The sequence below is a fragment of the Symphodus melops genome, assembly GCF_947650265.1.
Source record: "Symphodus melops genome assembly, chromosome: 5".
NCBI lineage: Eukaryota > Metazoa > Chordata > Actinopteri > Labriformes > Labridae > Symphodus > Symphodus melops.
The window spans coordinates 18,404,288-18,419,209 of record NC_136695.1 but is presented as its reverse complement, the minus strand read 5'-3'; the positions used below and the strand labels follow the sequence as shown (position 1 = coordinate 18,419,209).

Below are 14,922 nucleotides of genomic sequence, written 5' to 3'. Positions count from 1 at the left end.
TCCCAGTGAAGCATGGTGGTGGCAGCATCATGCTGTAGGGATGTTTTTCAGCGGCAGGAGCTGGGAGACTACTTAGGATCGAGGGAAAGATGAATGCAGCAATGTACAGAGACATCCTTGATGAAAACCTTTTCCAGGATAACTTTGTGAATGTCCTTGAGTGGCCCAACCAGAGCTCAGACTTGAACCTGATCCAACATCTCTGGAGAGATTTGAAAATGGCTGTGCACAACACTCTCTATCCAACCTAATAAAGCCAGAAAAGGGACTGCAAAGAAGAATGGGAGAGGCTGTCCAAAAACAGGTGTGCCAAGCTTGTAGCATCAAACACAAAAAGACTTGAGGCTGTATCAACAAAGTTCAAGAAAAGGCTGTGAATACTTAAAAGTTTTATACTTTATGTTTGATGATGTAGCAAACATTTTAAACAAACTTTTTTCACTTTGTCATTAAGGGGTATTGTGTGTAGAATGTGGAGGGAAAAAATAATAATTTAAGTCATTTTTAAAAAAGGTTGTTACACAACAAAATGTGAAAAAAGTAATGCTTTCTGGATGCATGTATGTGACTACCAGATCATAGAGGCTGATGTAATCATATCATCTTGTTGTTAGTGTTCAAACTTGATCTTAATGGATTAAGACAGATATTAAGTGATTGTCAAAGACAAGTGTAACCAATTCAATCAGGATATTTAACACAACAAGGAATTCTAAAAGGTATTTACAAGAAACACGAATTGGAAGGTTCTTTAATCAACTTGAGATAATACAAAAAAAAAGTACTATAAAAAAAAAGCACTATACATTGAAGCAAAAATCTACAATTCACTTAGCAGATGCTTTTATTTAACTGACGTACATAAAAAATAAAATAAAAAAGTAGAATGTCATAAATTCAGGGGTTATTCAAAGGTCTTGGAAGTGCAATAACTGTGTAGGACTGAATTTTGAGCACAACACTAGCAACTCCTTTCAAGTCAGGCAAAGAGGCTACACTCTCAGGAAGGAGGAACCGGAAATCTCTGAGCAAGTATGCAGTGAACAGAAAGAGCTCCATTTTTGCAACCGATTCCCCCAGGCAGAGCCGAGCCCCCCCTCCGAATGGGATCAGGGCTCGGGTGGAGCCTCCTCCTCCTTCTAGGAAGCGCTCTAGAGGGGGGAGAGAGTGATTTTGATTTCTTAATATAAGTGATATGGAATGCACTTTATCTCAATCGTAAGGGCAGTACCTGGTTTGAAGGAATGTGGGTTAGACCACACTGCAGGATCATGGTGAGCTCCATAAAGATTAGGAATGACGATTGTGTTCTTAGGGATGAAATAACCTGCAATACTAAACAAAGTTTGAGATTAAACATCACCCAAAATGCAATTACACAATTAGCACTATTGTTACAAAAAAACGTAAATAACAAAATAAAAACGATATGTGCCAAATGAACATGTTGGTTGCTAAAACACACAAATAAACGAATAAATAACAAGGTCAACCAGTAAAGGTCAGTCACAGGATTTAGCTGAATTTCATTACATTTCATATGATAAAACTGGATAGGTTACAGAAAATTAACCCATAAATTAATCAAGTGGAAAAAGTCCAGTGTTGAAGAATTAAGCCAGCATGGAAGGGCAAAAAAGTGTCCACCTGAGGATGACTGCAAAGACACAGAAGTCCCATCCAAAAATGTCAATTTTGACAGCACAAATGAATGTTTACAGCCTGATAGAAGAAACTATTTTGGTCTTATTATCAAACAACATTATTTATTTATTTGATTAGACTATAAACACTAAGCGTTATCTCAAGACACTTTAAGAGCAGGTGAAACACTATAGTCTTTGTTTTATTATCTACCAATCTTATTAGTTGATGTTTTAGTCTGCACACTGTGCCTTTCTTTATCGCTCATCCCTTATGATTTTATTAGGCATGAGTGACTTCACTGCCGGGGTGTGTCTCTGTGGTTTTAATAGAAGTCCCTGTAGGCTTTAATAGCCAGCCTCAGGTGGAGATAGCCCCCCCCCCCACTCCATTGTATTATTTTTTCAACACGGAAGTTGCCGCTTGGTTGTTTTGGAAGCGGCTTTTATTTTGAAAATCCTAGAATTGGCATAGCAGCTGCTGACAGTGCGGAGCACAAATGCTGTATGCTGTGGAGAAATGGTGTAATAAACCATCAGAGTGATGAGTTCTCAACGCATAGGTAAATATATTTTGCGCACATATAATTAACCTGTTCGCAAAATAAATGTTTTCCTTTTTAGGACTTCAGGGGATCCGTAAATTCATGTAGTAAAGTTTTGAACAACAACAAAAAAAAACGGTAAGCTAGTTTTGCTCTTGCAAATTAATATTTTCTATTTTGCTACGTTTTGTAGATGGCTCTGCAGTGGTTTAGGGAATTGAGATAAATCCGAACTAAAAGTCACGTGTGCTTGTCGTCATACATAAAACCATCACAGTGTGACGCATGCGTTCAGCTGACCTGCTGTCTCTGATGGCTCTGTGTGGCACAGCCAGCGGAGCAACAGGCCGGAGTCTGAGCACCTCACTGATCAGAGAGCACAGGACTGGGAGTCTGTGTCTGTCACTGTACTGAGGGTATCTTCCCTGGAGCACTGTGCACAGCTCTTCGTACACCATTGTCTGCACCTGAGGGTTAGGGCACAGAGGATAGAGACAATAAGTGAACAGCAGGGTGCGTAAGTGTGCGTGCATATGGAAAAAGAAGTGGCCTGCCTCTGGTCTGTGCAGTAGGTAGGCCACAGTCCAGTTGAGCCAGGCTGCAGAAGTCTCTGTTCCCCCGATGAGAAGGTCAACAGTGGCCATGTGAACATGAACATCTGTGAGAAGCTAGAGAGATGAAGATTATTTAATACACCAGTACTATTTTAAGCCTTTTTTTTTTTAACAAACATCACACCATCTGTTTTACACAGATAATAAACACATCCAAAACACCTCCATACAGATTGCACTGATAGTTCCATATGCTGTGTACTTACTCCTCCATTGTCTTTGTTTTGATGGGCGTCAAGGCCTTGAAGCAGCGATGCCGTGATGACGTCCTCGTCTTTCTTGTCTTGCATCTGCACAGATAACACAGAAACAGCTGATAAAAAAGACTGGCCTATATGACGCACTCCTGTTGTTTTGTCAAATGGTATCAGTCTGATTTGACTTGTATTATTTGACACATTTGTTTTATTTTCACAAGGTCCCATTTAATACACCTCTACCCTAATGACACAACACTGACTGACCTTGTCCTTTTTATGTTTTTCCAAAACATTTCCAGCCTTAAATACTGAGACATTGTACCAACCTTATAATTGTTGAGATGTTTTCTGATAATGCTGTCTCTCCTGGCCACCTCTTTCAGGAGACGGGCAAACACAGGATTGGGTAATTTCTTTGAAAAGACAAATGACATGTCCGAATTTCCATTTGAACGCTATTTGCTTGTCTTTCATGGGATCTCGTGTTAATGAGGTGTATATTTACTGACTCTAAGCAGCGGAAAGGAGTCCAGGGCAGAAATCCAAGAGGAGCCCCAGAGAGCCACGATCTCATTCAGACAGCTGTGCAGCTCCTGCAGCTCCAAGGAACTCTTATCATACTGTTAAACACAGAGGTTAATGTTTGGATAAATCTTATTTAGTTACAGAAAGCCAAGCTATTGTTGCACATACTAAGCTCCTTAAAAAGAAAACGTAAACCGAGTCAACCAAGTACCAGTTTAAAAAAATCCACAATCCATCTGTGCTATTCAAGGTACAAACAAGCTGCAGGAGGAAAGTTACTCACCTCCTTTCCAAAAGTCAAAGTGGTGATGACATTACTGGCTGCCACTGTGAAATCCTCCGAAAGATCAACAGCAGTGCCTTGGTATTGCAGCAAAACCTTTATAGTGAAAAGCCATGTATTAGGTTTTTTATGTGACACACACACACACACACACACACACACACACACACACACTATATTAGAATATTAGAATTGATGTTTCTCTTATAGAGTGATGAACAATAACCGGTGTTTAAATTGTTCCTATTGTGTTCTGTACCTTTCTCAGATTCAGTGCCTGTCTCTCAATCACGCCATGCAAAGACTGCTGGCAGCAGCGCAGCAAAGCACTGTGTACGAGACGACGATGTGCTCTCCACTCCTCATTGTAATCACCCAGAGAGATAGTGCGCCCTCCCCCAGAAACAATATCAGCTGATACAAGTCAGGAGAGGTAGTAAGTACAAACATTAATGCTTAATTATTGATCAATCCAGTTTTATTTGTATCGCGAACAATGTTATCTCCATACTATGGGCAGAAATTTGTGTCAGCAGAATCTGAATGTAAACATTTGTAATTGAGTTGTTTACCTGTGTATGACGCTGGTCTCCCTGCAAAGTCTGACCATTTTTTCACCAGTGCTTCTCTTATGAGTTCAGTGCTGTTCAGCACCACCATGGCTGAAAATACACACCAGGCTTTTAGTGTGGTGGCAATCTGAAGTCGACTGTACAAAAAAAGTTCTTAAAAACAGAGACGTTGGTATGCTAAGTGTATATCAAACTGATGATCAATCTGAAATGTAAGCATTACTTGTGTTTCCACATTTCAGGCGGTAGATGTTTCCATACCGCTGTGCCAGATTGGTCAAGTGAATTGGCAGATGATTGTGTGTCAGCTCCATCATGTTGCCTATAAGGAAGAGGCCAGGAGGACCTGGGATGGAAGGAGACGAGGAGCAGGGACGGAGCTGAGACAGACACTGCTGCAGTCTAGATTCTGGATGGGGGAAAAAACAAGGCAAAGACGATGGTAAAACAGAGCAAATGGTTATTTCATCATTCAAAATGTTTAAGTGTTGTACTCAGTCGGAAAGCAGATGCATGTAATGCTGCATGGGTGTTAAAAAATATATTCTAGTAATTCGTCCTTCTGGTGCTCTTCAGCACGGGGATCCAACATAGACGTTTTTTTAAAAAGTGTGAGGCACTCAGAGGGTTACATAGAAAAAGCATTTAATTCATCTGAGCTAAAGGTTCATAAAAACATGTCATCATGTTTCAGCCATGAGAAGAAAAACATTTTAAGTATGGTGGTTTAATAGTTTAAAATTCATGAAAAACCAGCATGCTCAATGTTAAAATAAAATAATAATTAGCAGTAGACTTACCTCCCTTTTGCTCTGTGAGCACAGATTTGTCTCTCTGCCCTGAAGTGCAAATCAGAACTATCAGCAGCAGCACAACAAGCAGCACAGCCACTACGCTGATCCCTGATACTTCGAATGGCATGTTATGTTTTCTTGTTGGTGTCCCACTTCAGAAAGCTAATCAGCACACTGCTCGCCACTTTTATAGTGTTCTCGTCAGCTTCAACTTCCCATAGTGTTGAAAAAAGCTCATTCAAATGAAGGCCATCTACCGTAAATGTTTTTTTTTGTGTCACCCTATCTGATGTTGAAATTCAGAGCAAAACAAGATAGACTGCTAAACAAGGCTCTTGTGAAGGCTACAATAACACATCACAGTCAATAATGCTGGCATGTTTCTCTCCTACAGCAGGGACTAAAAGACTTACTTTATTCCTTTACTTTGACAAAATAAAGAAAGAAGACACTTCAGACCCATATTAGCCACTTTTATTCCAATGAAGTGAGACAGTGCATATTTTATTACAGTAGTAGTGGGTTGGCTTACCAATGTGATGCACAAGAAGGTAAGAGTCAAATGTTTTTGTTTTTTTTAATGGTCAGGCAAAACAGTAGAAAAGTATACAAAAGATGCAATGAAACTTTTTGGTACATTTCCAGAAAATAAAAGAATATTTTACATTGAATCAATTGTAGTGAAAGTTGCAAATACAGCTGTCAAAACCACTGTGTTATCTATTTCAGTTTGAAAGTCACATGCAGCGACTGTGAGATCCACTGTCTTCTGGACCGCTCAAGCTGTCAGATGTTAGGTTGTGAGGACAGATAACCCGGTGACTTAGGATGATGTTTTCTCATCCATGAGTTGCAGGAGAGAACCTGGACGGCCTGAACTTCATCTCAGTGAAGGGAATGGATGAGTCTTTACCTTTCCAGTCTATCCAGACTATTCCCTGTTTTGGAAAACAAATAGTGATGATACTTTGGTAGTGTATTTATCAACAGTAATGAAAATCATTGAAAAGTAAGTCAGAATCATAGCAGACTCCCTGCAACCTGAAAAAAACATTATTTCAACTGGTCACAAAATTGTAAGTTATGGCAATCCTGTATTTCATTTAACACATAACTGTTAACAAACACTTTAATCATTAGGTTAAAAACCTGAACTTGTTCTCAAATATAGAAATGTATTGCTAAATGATGGCTCTGTCGTGCTAGCTTGTAGTTTAAATATACAAATAATGAAGCCTAACTTACTCCTCTGTATTGATTTGATTTCTAGTGGCTTTAAAACTACGCTCTTCAAGTTTCAATCAGAGGTTATATGTACCTTATTATTGCTGTTCATCCCATAAAGACCATTGAGGTTGGTCTTGTAGCAGTTTTTGTACCACCAGCCTCCAATGTAGGACCTGGCACAGTGGATCCCCAAAGAATCGGGATCCTTGTCCCGGGTCGAGAATGGACGGCCATTATGGTACCTCATAGAGTCCCCTGAAGAGAATCACAGTGACTTTAGTATTGGGTTTTCAAACATTTGATGTACAATACAGTATGCACAGCTCATGTCATGAAAAAGTTTTTACCTGCAGTTCCAGTATAGCCTGACACCTCCAGACTATAGTGCCTCTCTGCTGAGTCAATGGAGAAGTTGGCATAATGAGCGTAAGCAGTGTCATTTCCTGATCGCATATCCACTCTCAGACTCACAGGGCCAACACTGGTGAGGTTGTGGAGAAGCTCGTTTCCTAATGTTGGTAGACATAAAGAGCAAAAATGTTTAGACTTATTTAACCTTATTGATGCAGATGTGATGTTACAAGAAGCTTCTTGGTCTGTACCGAGCCAGAACTCCTCGCTAAGGTTTCCGAAGCCTGCACTGTATTCACTCCATGTTCTGTAGAAATCTGTCTTTCCATTCATCCTCCTCTGGAACACCTAAGAACACACAATACCAGTGAAGTGGTCTGGATCAAATCTGCAAAAAGCTTCAGCGTAAATTTTGTTAAGATTTTAAGTGGTTTCTCCTACCGTCCAGCCGCCTCCATCAGTCTCCATGTCACAGTAGACTCTCACCGCCCGTCCGTCTTTTCCTTGTGGGTACATATCTACCTCTCCTGACTGCAGAGCCCCGTTCAGCAGCTCCTGAGAGCACTCAGTAGGGAAGGGAAAGCGCAGTTTTCCTATAGGATAACGTAAAAGAAAAATTTTAAATATCAAAAGGGCAAATAAATGTGTAGAATATGAAAACTTCCAAATATAATACCTGTAACAAATTCTGTGGTGACAACAGATGTGTAGTGTCCATCTTTCTCGCCTTGTACCAGAACAATATAGCGTGACATTGGCAACAGTCCTGTCAGCTTATACTCTGTTATAGAAGAGTCCAGGGTCAACTCCTAATATAAACACAAACACACACACACACACACACACACACACACACACACACACACACACACACACACAAAGTTTATCTCCAAGGTCCTTCTGGATATTTTGAGGCCTTTTTTTATATTTTAATGATGACATATAAGTCACCTTTGTCTCCTCTCCTGCCACCTGGTAGATCAGTCTGTAGCTATGATAAACAATAGTGGTTGTCCTCCATGCTATCACTGCAGTGCGAGCACCCACCTCGCTAGCTTTAACCACTGAGAAATTCAAAAATAGAGTATTTTGTTAAGTCACTTTAAACACAAAAGCAAAAGAGTCTCATACTTATCTTATTCTCTCTACTTGCCATTGGCTGTAGTAAATGAAGTTGAGATGACCATGCTCTGTAGGCTGTCCTTCTGGCTTAGGACTTTGACTGTGTACAGGGTACCTCTCTGTAGGCCTCTCAACTGGTGCTCCACTGAGTTTCCAGATAGCATCACTGTCACTGTCACATTAGGAGCTGTGACAAAAAAGGAGATTTGACAATTAGCTTACAAAGCCCTTTTTGAATTATTGTTGTTGGGTTATGGTTGCAAGCCATACTCACTCTTCGAGGACTCATAGCTGATAATGAAGCGGTCCACTTTCCCCAGACTGGGTGTCCATTGAAGCAAAGCTCTGGTATCTGTCACATTGACCACTTGCAGATGTGTTGGCGGGCCGGGCACTTCAACAAAAAGAAAACCCATTTTGTGTTTATTGCTGCTGTCACATGATTAAGCAAAGAAAAGTAGCAATTCAATACAGTAAACTGATCTGACTTTGTACCTGTGGTGATAATGGATGTAAGGCTGTCACTCTGCAGTCTTCCGTGTGTGGTTGTTACAGTGATAATGAATGAGGATCCAGCAGATAACTTGGACAGAACCACATATGATTGCTGAGAGTCCACAGTCACAAAGCGGCTTTCCCCTAGACGGAAATTAAAACATTAACACTTTAAATCTTCGCACTTACTGATTCTAAGCAAAGGAATTCTGAGGGATGCAGTATAGTGTACAGATATCCTTTCACAGACCTGTGACAATGTTGGTGTATGTGACCTTGAAGCCTGAGAATGTGGTTTTTGGTTTGGACCAGGTAACAGTGAGAGAAGACTCGGTGACATTGCTGAAAACCATATCTGTGGCTGGCTCAGGACCTGTCGGAGGGACAAGTAGATTTTTGTAAAATATATGTAAGTAGTCATCTGTATTGGCCCATAGTAACAATTGCTTTCAGTAGTAGTAGCAGTGGATAATTACTCATGAATGACATCATAGGTACAAACTTTATCTTTACCTGTTATTGCAGTTACCCTGTGAATCTTTGATTGTCTCTCAGCTGTTGTACCATATACTTGCAAGACATAACCTGTGTTTGCACGAAGGTTACTGAACTCTACTGAGCGTACATTGCCAGGGACAACCATAGAAATCCTCTTGGTTTCAGATTTGCCTTTGGATCCAATGGCTGTACCAGAGGTAGCAGTTGAGTTCAGGCTCTCACTCTGTACCTGGACTTCAGTTGTGTTCTTGGCTGTGGTGACCTTTTCCTTTTCAAAAGATTCTCCTTCAAACTCATCATGGTCCTCTTCCTCACCATCTGCCTTGGGCTCCCTTCTGACCAGGGTAAAGTTCTTGAACATCCCTTGAGGTGCAGACCATGTGATTGTAAAGCTGTAGGAGGAGATGTTTACAACTTTTACAGAACCTAATCCAGATCCTCCTATTTTCCTTACGCTCCCGGAACTGTGGGTAGTCGTTTTGTCCTGCAGAATCTGAGCTTCGTCTGCTGTTGTTGCATTCACTAAGTACTGACTCCTCTGTGCACCTTTGTCCTTTCCAGTCTTGCTGTTTTCAGTGTTTCTGTGGTCAACAGATTGGGCATTTGAAGTTTCTACTTTGACCTTGATGCGTTTTTGTCCAGATGATTGAGTAGCATTCTTCTCAGTAAGTGTTGACTGCTCCAAGGTCTCCTTCTCTGCTCGTGTTTTGTTTGTTCTTGGGACTTTGGTCAGAATTGTGACAATTTTGGCTGTGCCATTAGATTTCTTAACGTAACCCACAGTTACATTGACATGAGGTTGGTCTTTTAGTTGTTCAGATTTAGGATTTGTTTTACTGGTAGTTACATCTTTTACAACCTTGAAGTCAGTTCTTTGAACCACCTTTTTTGAGGTCAGGACTGTTGTCCTTCCTTTGCGGGCCTCTTCTTGCTTTCTTCCCTCATGTTTCAGCAGAACTTGACCAATTGTTGGGCGACTTGTTCTTGTGGCAGTTGAAGAGTCTTTAATGGTAATTTTCTTAACAGAAGATTCATGTTTTGCTTTAGCACCAGTGGCCACTTTAGGTTTGGTGTCAGCCACCTTAGCGTCAGATCCCTTTTTCTGGTCTTTCCTCTGGAAAAGTGTCTGCTCTGCATGTGTGTGTTTTTCTCGCATGTTTTCCTTGTCTTTGCTCAGCTGCAAGGTCACTGTTTCCACTTTTACCTGGACCTTACCTTTAGCAGTCTCTGAAATTATAGATCAGATCAGTTACAATCAAAGTAGTCAAATCAAGAGAAATTATAATTTTCTTTAGTTAAAAAACATGTTTCAGTTTCCACTTACTGTTATTACACTTAGCCCCTTGTGCACATTTACTACAGTCAGAACCCATAAATCCCTGTTGGCAAACACATTTCCCCTTCTGACATTCCCCATTGCCACTACAGTCATGTGGACAATTTGCTGAACATGAACCTGTGCAGAAACAAAAGGACACAAATGATTGCATCTATACCTCTGTCTTACGGCAACTGTAGTTTAAGCCATTTTAGTGAAGCGAATTTGCAGTCTTTCTTCGGGTTGTGATTAATTTCATTCAGCTGATTAACAACAACTGAAAAAAACATAATGGTGAACATTTTAAGGCTTAACCAGCCATCTTCAAAACAAAACAACGCACTCAATACAGTTACAAAACCCTAATGTTACCATGCTACCACTTCCTATCATCTATTACCACAAATCAGGCTTAAGTAACTTAATGTTAGCCAAATATAACCCTTAACTATTGGACTGAGCTACCAAACCTCAATACCAGGATTCAAGTGGCCTTTTACAAATGTTACATAGTATATGTTCTAATATTATATAAATTGTCAATTCCAGATTTTCAGTATCATTAGATTTTAAGTTTCTGGTTCACCAAACATTTGTAAAAATACAATGAAATCTCAGAGACAAATATATTCAATTTAAACCTGTAACAGAGCAGTTGACACAACACCATTTAAGCTTGGAAAGTGAATATGGTCAATAAAGTTGTGTTCACTATAATTTTCAGGCAAACTTGACAGAATCTTACATTTCTCCTTGAATGATGACATTTCTATTTCCAGTCGTGCCACACGTTCTTTTAGTGCAGCCATCTCATCTTCACAGCCTCCATTGCAGCCACCAGGCAACAAGCTGATTTTGTGAGTCATCACCAATGGAGCACCAGGCTTCAGCTTCAGCTCCTGCTCCTTGGCTTTGGTTGACTCACAGCCATCACTTATGACCACCTTGATTTGTTGTGAAGCAGCTGGCTTTTCTTTAGTGGCAGTGGTGGCAGGAGGTTTGACTACAGCAGTCTGATTGGCAGAGGATGTTGCCTTATCAGGTTTGTCTTTTGGGCTCTTGGCATCACTGGTGGAGGAGGATTTAACTGCAGCAGACTGATTGAAAGAAGCTGTGGGCTTGTTTTTGGTGGTTGTAACTCCACGGGCAAGAGCAGATTTTGTGGATGTTGTCTGAACATTTTGAACTCCAGTTGGTGCAGGTTGGATTTTCTCTTTTGTAGTTTTAGAATTGCTGGCTCTGGTAGCCTTAGCTAAAGCGGTTTGATTGACAGAGACTGTGTGCTTTTGTGAATTTGTGTTGGTGTCACTGACTGTGGTCGTCTTTACTGCTGCTATTGGAGTAGTTTGAATTACTGCTAGGCTGGGCTTGCTTTTTGTGGTACGAGGGGTTGAAGTAGTCTGATTGACTGTGTTTGGCTTTAGGGTTGGGCGAATGGTTTGTCTAGTTACAGCTGCAGTGGTTTTTGGCTTTGACAGGGTGAATGCGGCATTGGGTTTCGAAGTTTCACTTCCTGTTGTATGTCTCCCCTCATTGGTTGGGGTTTGAAAGGAGGGAAATGGGGTGAGAAGGAGGAGAAGTGCTAGAGTCAACAGCATTTTGAGCCAACAGCAACAGCAGCCAGAGATCTTATTGGCTTTGATGGATCTGATGTATGTTACCGTGAAATGTCTACTTCCTCTTTATTTCTGTTACCACTTGTGGAGGGAATATGCCTCTTCTAGAAATAGAAGAAAAAAGAAAGAGCTCATTGTGAATGAGTGAAACACACATCATGTTATGTAAAATAATTTAATAACTCATCCCAAGAACCCCATTGCTGAGTATACATGCTTTTTTCAGTCTGATTCACGTTTACAAAGTTCCTATTCACACATTGATACTTTCCTTACAATTTAGCTGGCAAGAATTACTCAATCGAGGGACCCTTTTACTCCAATTCATATTCATAAAATGCAATCACTACTCTTAAACACCACCACTGGTAAGATGGCTAAAGGTTATCTAATTTTATTTGCTGTAATATGGGATTTAAGAGGACTCAATAGGCAATGACAGTTAGAATGGAGCTCAGCATGCTAAAACATAACTTCAATAGACTATGGACATTAATTTGTGCTTGAGTTATTACTGAGATGAGATGAGATGTCCTTTTATTTCTCCAGCTAAATAATGTTCACAAAGTTATATTTCAAGACTTTTTCCTTAAATGTTTTGTTTGTTTAGAAAAACAAATACAAGTTTAAGAATTACAGCAGTGTTCCAATGAAGCATACTAGTTTTTTTACTTGCTTGGCAAAACCGAGTCAAGTCTAAATTAGCTGATTTGGAACAGGAAGGGAAGGGGTGAGTAGAGTGAGAAGTCTTCAGAGTCTGCAGCAGAGACTATGCAAAGAGGTAACAGAGCGTCACTGTATGGAACTGAGGGACACTGTACCTCTTTCACTATACAGACAGTTACATAATCCGCTGCAGCCACAGCTTGTAAAAACATAAAGAGAAGTATGTGCAACTTAAGCTTTAAATCTGCTGAATGTCAAATCAATCATACAGCATCCAAACACATTGGATGCAAGCAAAGTCTTATATATATTGCAGAGAGGTAAGATAACATATGGAACATCACATTTCTAGGAATTGATTTTCGAAGAAGGACAAATAATAAACCACAAGAAAAATGTTGGTAAATTACAGTACTTAAAACCATGAGAATTGTGCACACTATAAAAATGACACATTATGTTCTTCCTTCATTGTAATAAGTGTAGAGTAGCTGGTTAATGTTGTTATAATCATTGAAACACAGCATTATAAAACATGAGACCACATGAAAGAATTTAAAAATGTTACGAAAGACTTCAATTTCGAGCAGCAGATACCTTTATCTCAAAAGCTACAGGTACCAATATGATCTCACAGTTATGTTGGGTGTTTAAAAAAAAAAGAAACTTACCAGAATAATGATTTAATTCTTAGCTTTATGGCTCCCTTTGTGTTGCTCCCTCCATCTGTAAAGCTGGATATGATCTGGGAGGATAGAGGTGATAGAAGGGACCACCGCTAGAAAGAAGGAGCGTGATAAAGTCTGCTCCTACTTAAGGACCCCCCCTCTCCTCCACCACGCCTAGTGGTCCCACTCGCTCAACCACTATGGAAATATTTGTATTGGACATACAAAAAAAGAGCAGGATTTTAACACATATTTGGCAAAAATAGTATATTAATTACATTCCACTTTGTTCTTGTTATATTGCAATATTGAGTGATTGCTATAAATGCTCCATTTTTACTGGAGCAGTTTTCCACTTTTTGATACATAAATAATACCTCTCACTCGAACTTTTTACGTGTGTTATCTGACATCTTATATGATTGCACTTCTATTAATCATGCAGTCTTCCTCTCAACCTTTACTGTTAAGAGTAAATGTTCATGTTTATTCATCTATAACAACTGTAACTGCCCATTTGCATGTCTCAGCTTTACATTGCTGATGATGGTTATTTCAGTGTCTGCTATATGTACGTTGACTTTTGCCAGACATTGGTAACACTTATACACAGCACTGATTGAATAGGAGCCATGGTCTGAGAATCATGATTCAGCTGGAATACATAGCATAACACTGCAGGTATTCAGTGCTGACTCTGGGGGACAGGAACCTCTGGGTATATGAATTGGCTGTTTGTTGGAGGTAATGAGATGTAACTACGTGGGAGTTATGTAAGTGACCAAAACTCCACCAGACTTAAGGAATGCTCTGTGAAAGCCCCGAATCTCTGACCAACTGGCCACCCACCTTCCCACCTTTTGTAAACCACATGAAGACAAGTATATCAAGAGTCTCCAGCAAACAGAACATAAGGGAGATTTTACCTTTTTTTTACGGGGAGAAAAAACACAAAAAGTTTTTATTTTACCTTTGAACATTCGTAAAGATAATGTAAGATGTGCTGACATTGATTAAATTTCAGTTATCTTAAAAAAAGATATATTGTTATTCACAAATGGTATAGTTTCTGTAAAATTGTTATATTGTAAATTGTAGTTCGAGTGTATTCACACAATGAAACCCAAGATAAACCTTAATTGTGCTGATATCATCTAGAAGAAACTCGAAGATCTCACCTCCCGTTAAGATTACAACTACTGCTCTATGATCACTCTCCTGCATGACTTTTTTGGATAGCATTATGCATTTAATCTAAAAAGCATAAGGTCTATTTTCCCCACTAATATGACATTTGTTAAGAAAAACATGCAGGAAATGCTCAAAACTTTTTTGCACTAAAATTGAGAAACCGATCAATAAAGAAGGACTAGCTCTCTCAAATTCTATTATTGTAACATGAACCAACTCTATATATGTTACAGAGGAGGTATGTATGAAGCCACACAGGACATATATATTTAACATTAGATATTTTTATTGCTAATATGTTGAGCTAAAATATTGTCCTTGGCAAGTACACCATGTTCTAACACTGACAGTGAACAAACTTACAGTACATTACTTCAGCATCCAGGTCTTTGGACTGAGAATCAGGGTTCAGCTTTAAGATGTAACAGCTGAGGCTGCACACTGAGCTCTAAAAAGGCACGTTGATAACACGTGTAATGTATAACTGTTTGTGGGAAAATCTTAGCTGCAATAAACAAACATTCCTCAAAGTACACAAATAAAAACCTACCAATTATTTGGTGCAACTATACAACGTTTGTTGACTTGAATGCA

General features: G+C 39.6%; 2 protein-coding genes and 1 long non-coding RNA gene across 4 annotated transcripts; 1 reads left to right on the top strand and 2 right to left on the bottom strand.

Moving 5' to 3' along the window:
* Positions 1-735: 735 nt before the first annotated feature.
* Positions 736-5,749, bottom strand: cyp21a2 (cytochrome P450, family 21, subfamily A, polypeptide 2). 2 transcript variants are annotated; one of them, XM_079343167.1, is made up of 11 exons: positions 5,183-5,749; positions 4,606-4,791; positions 4,383-4,472; positions 4,070-4,224; positions 3,811-3,906; positions 3,512-3,622; positions 3,329-3,415; positions 3,009-3,092; positions 2,489-2,856; positions 1,232-1,335; positions 736-1,151 (listed from the first exon to the last, which is right to left on the bottom strand). In XM_079343167.1, exons 1-11 carry the CDS (start codon positions 5,301-5,303, stop codon positions 898-900), a joined length of 1,656 nt encoding a protein of 551 aa, XP_079199293.1. In that variant the 5' UTR covers positions 5,304-5,749; the 3' UTR covers positions 736-897. The 2 variants fall into 2 exon arrangements, with proteins under 2 accessions (XP_079199293.1, XP_079199292.1); XM_079343166.1 differs by lacking the exon at positions 5,183-5,749 and having other exon boundaries at positions 4,644-4,733.
* LOC306823566 lies at positions 2,051-4,715 on the top strand. Its single transcript, XR_013779016.1, has 3 exons — positions 2,051-2,206; positions 4,079-4,246; positions 4,625-4,715. It is a non-coding gene; the product is annotated as an uncharacterized lncRNA (long non-coding RNA).
* An 86-nt stretch (positions 5,750-5,835) lies between the features above and the next one.
* tnxba (tenascin XBa) lies at positions 5,836-12,282 on the bottom strand. The gene is made up of 14 exons (XM_079342783.1): positions 10,933-12,282; positions 10,174-10,325; positions 8,885-10,100; positions 8,622-8,744; positions 8,372-8,515; positions 8,151-8,270; positions 7,908-8,063; positions 7,706-7,818; positions 7,431-7,563; positions 7,196-7,347; positions 7,006-7,102; positions 6,751-6,912; positions 6,495-6,658; positions 5,836-6,114 (listed from the first exon to the last, which is right to left on the bottom strand). The coding sequence occupies exons 1-14, from the start codon at positions 11,783-11,785 to the stop codon at positions 6,016-6,018; spliced, it is 3,684 nt and encodes a 1,227-aa protein (XP_079198909.1). The 5' UTR covers positions 11,786-12,282; the 3' UTR covers positions 5,836-6,015.
* Positions 12,283-14,922: the final 2,640 nt, after the last annotated feature.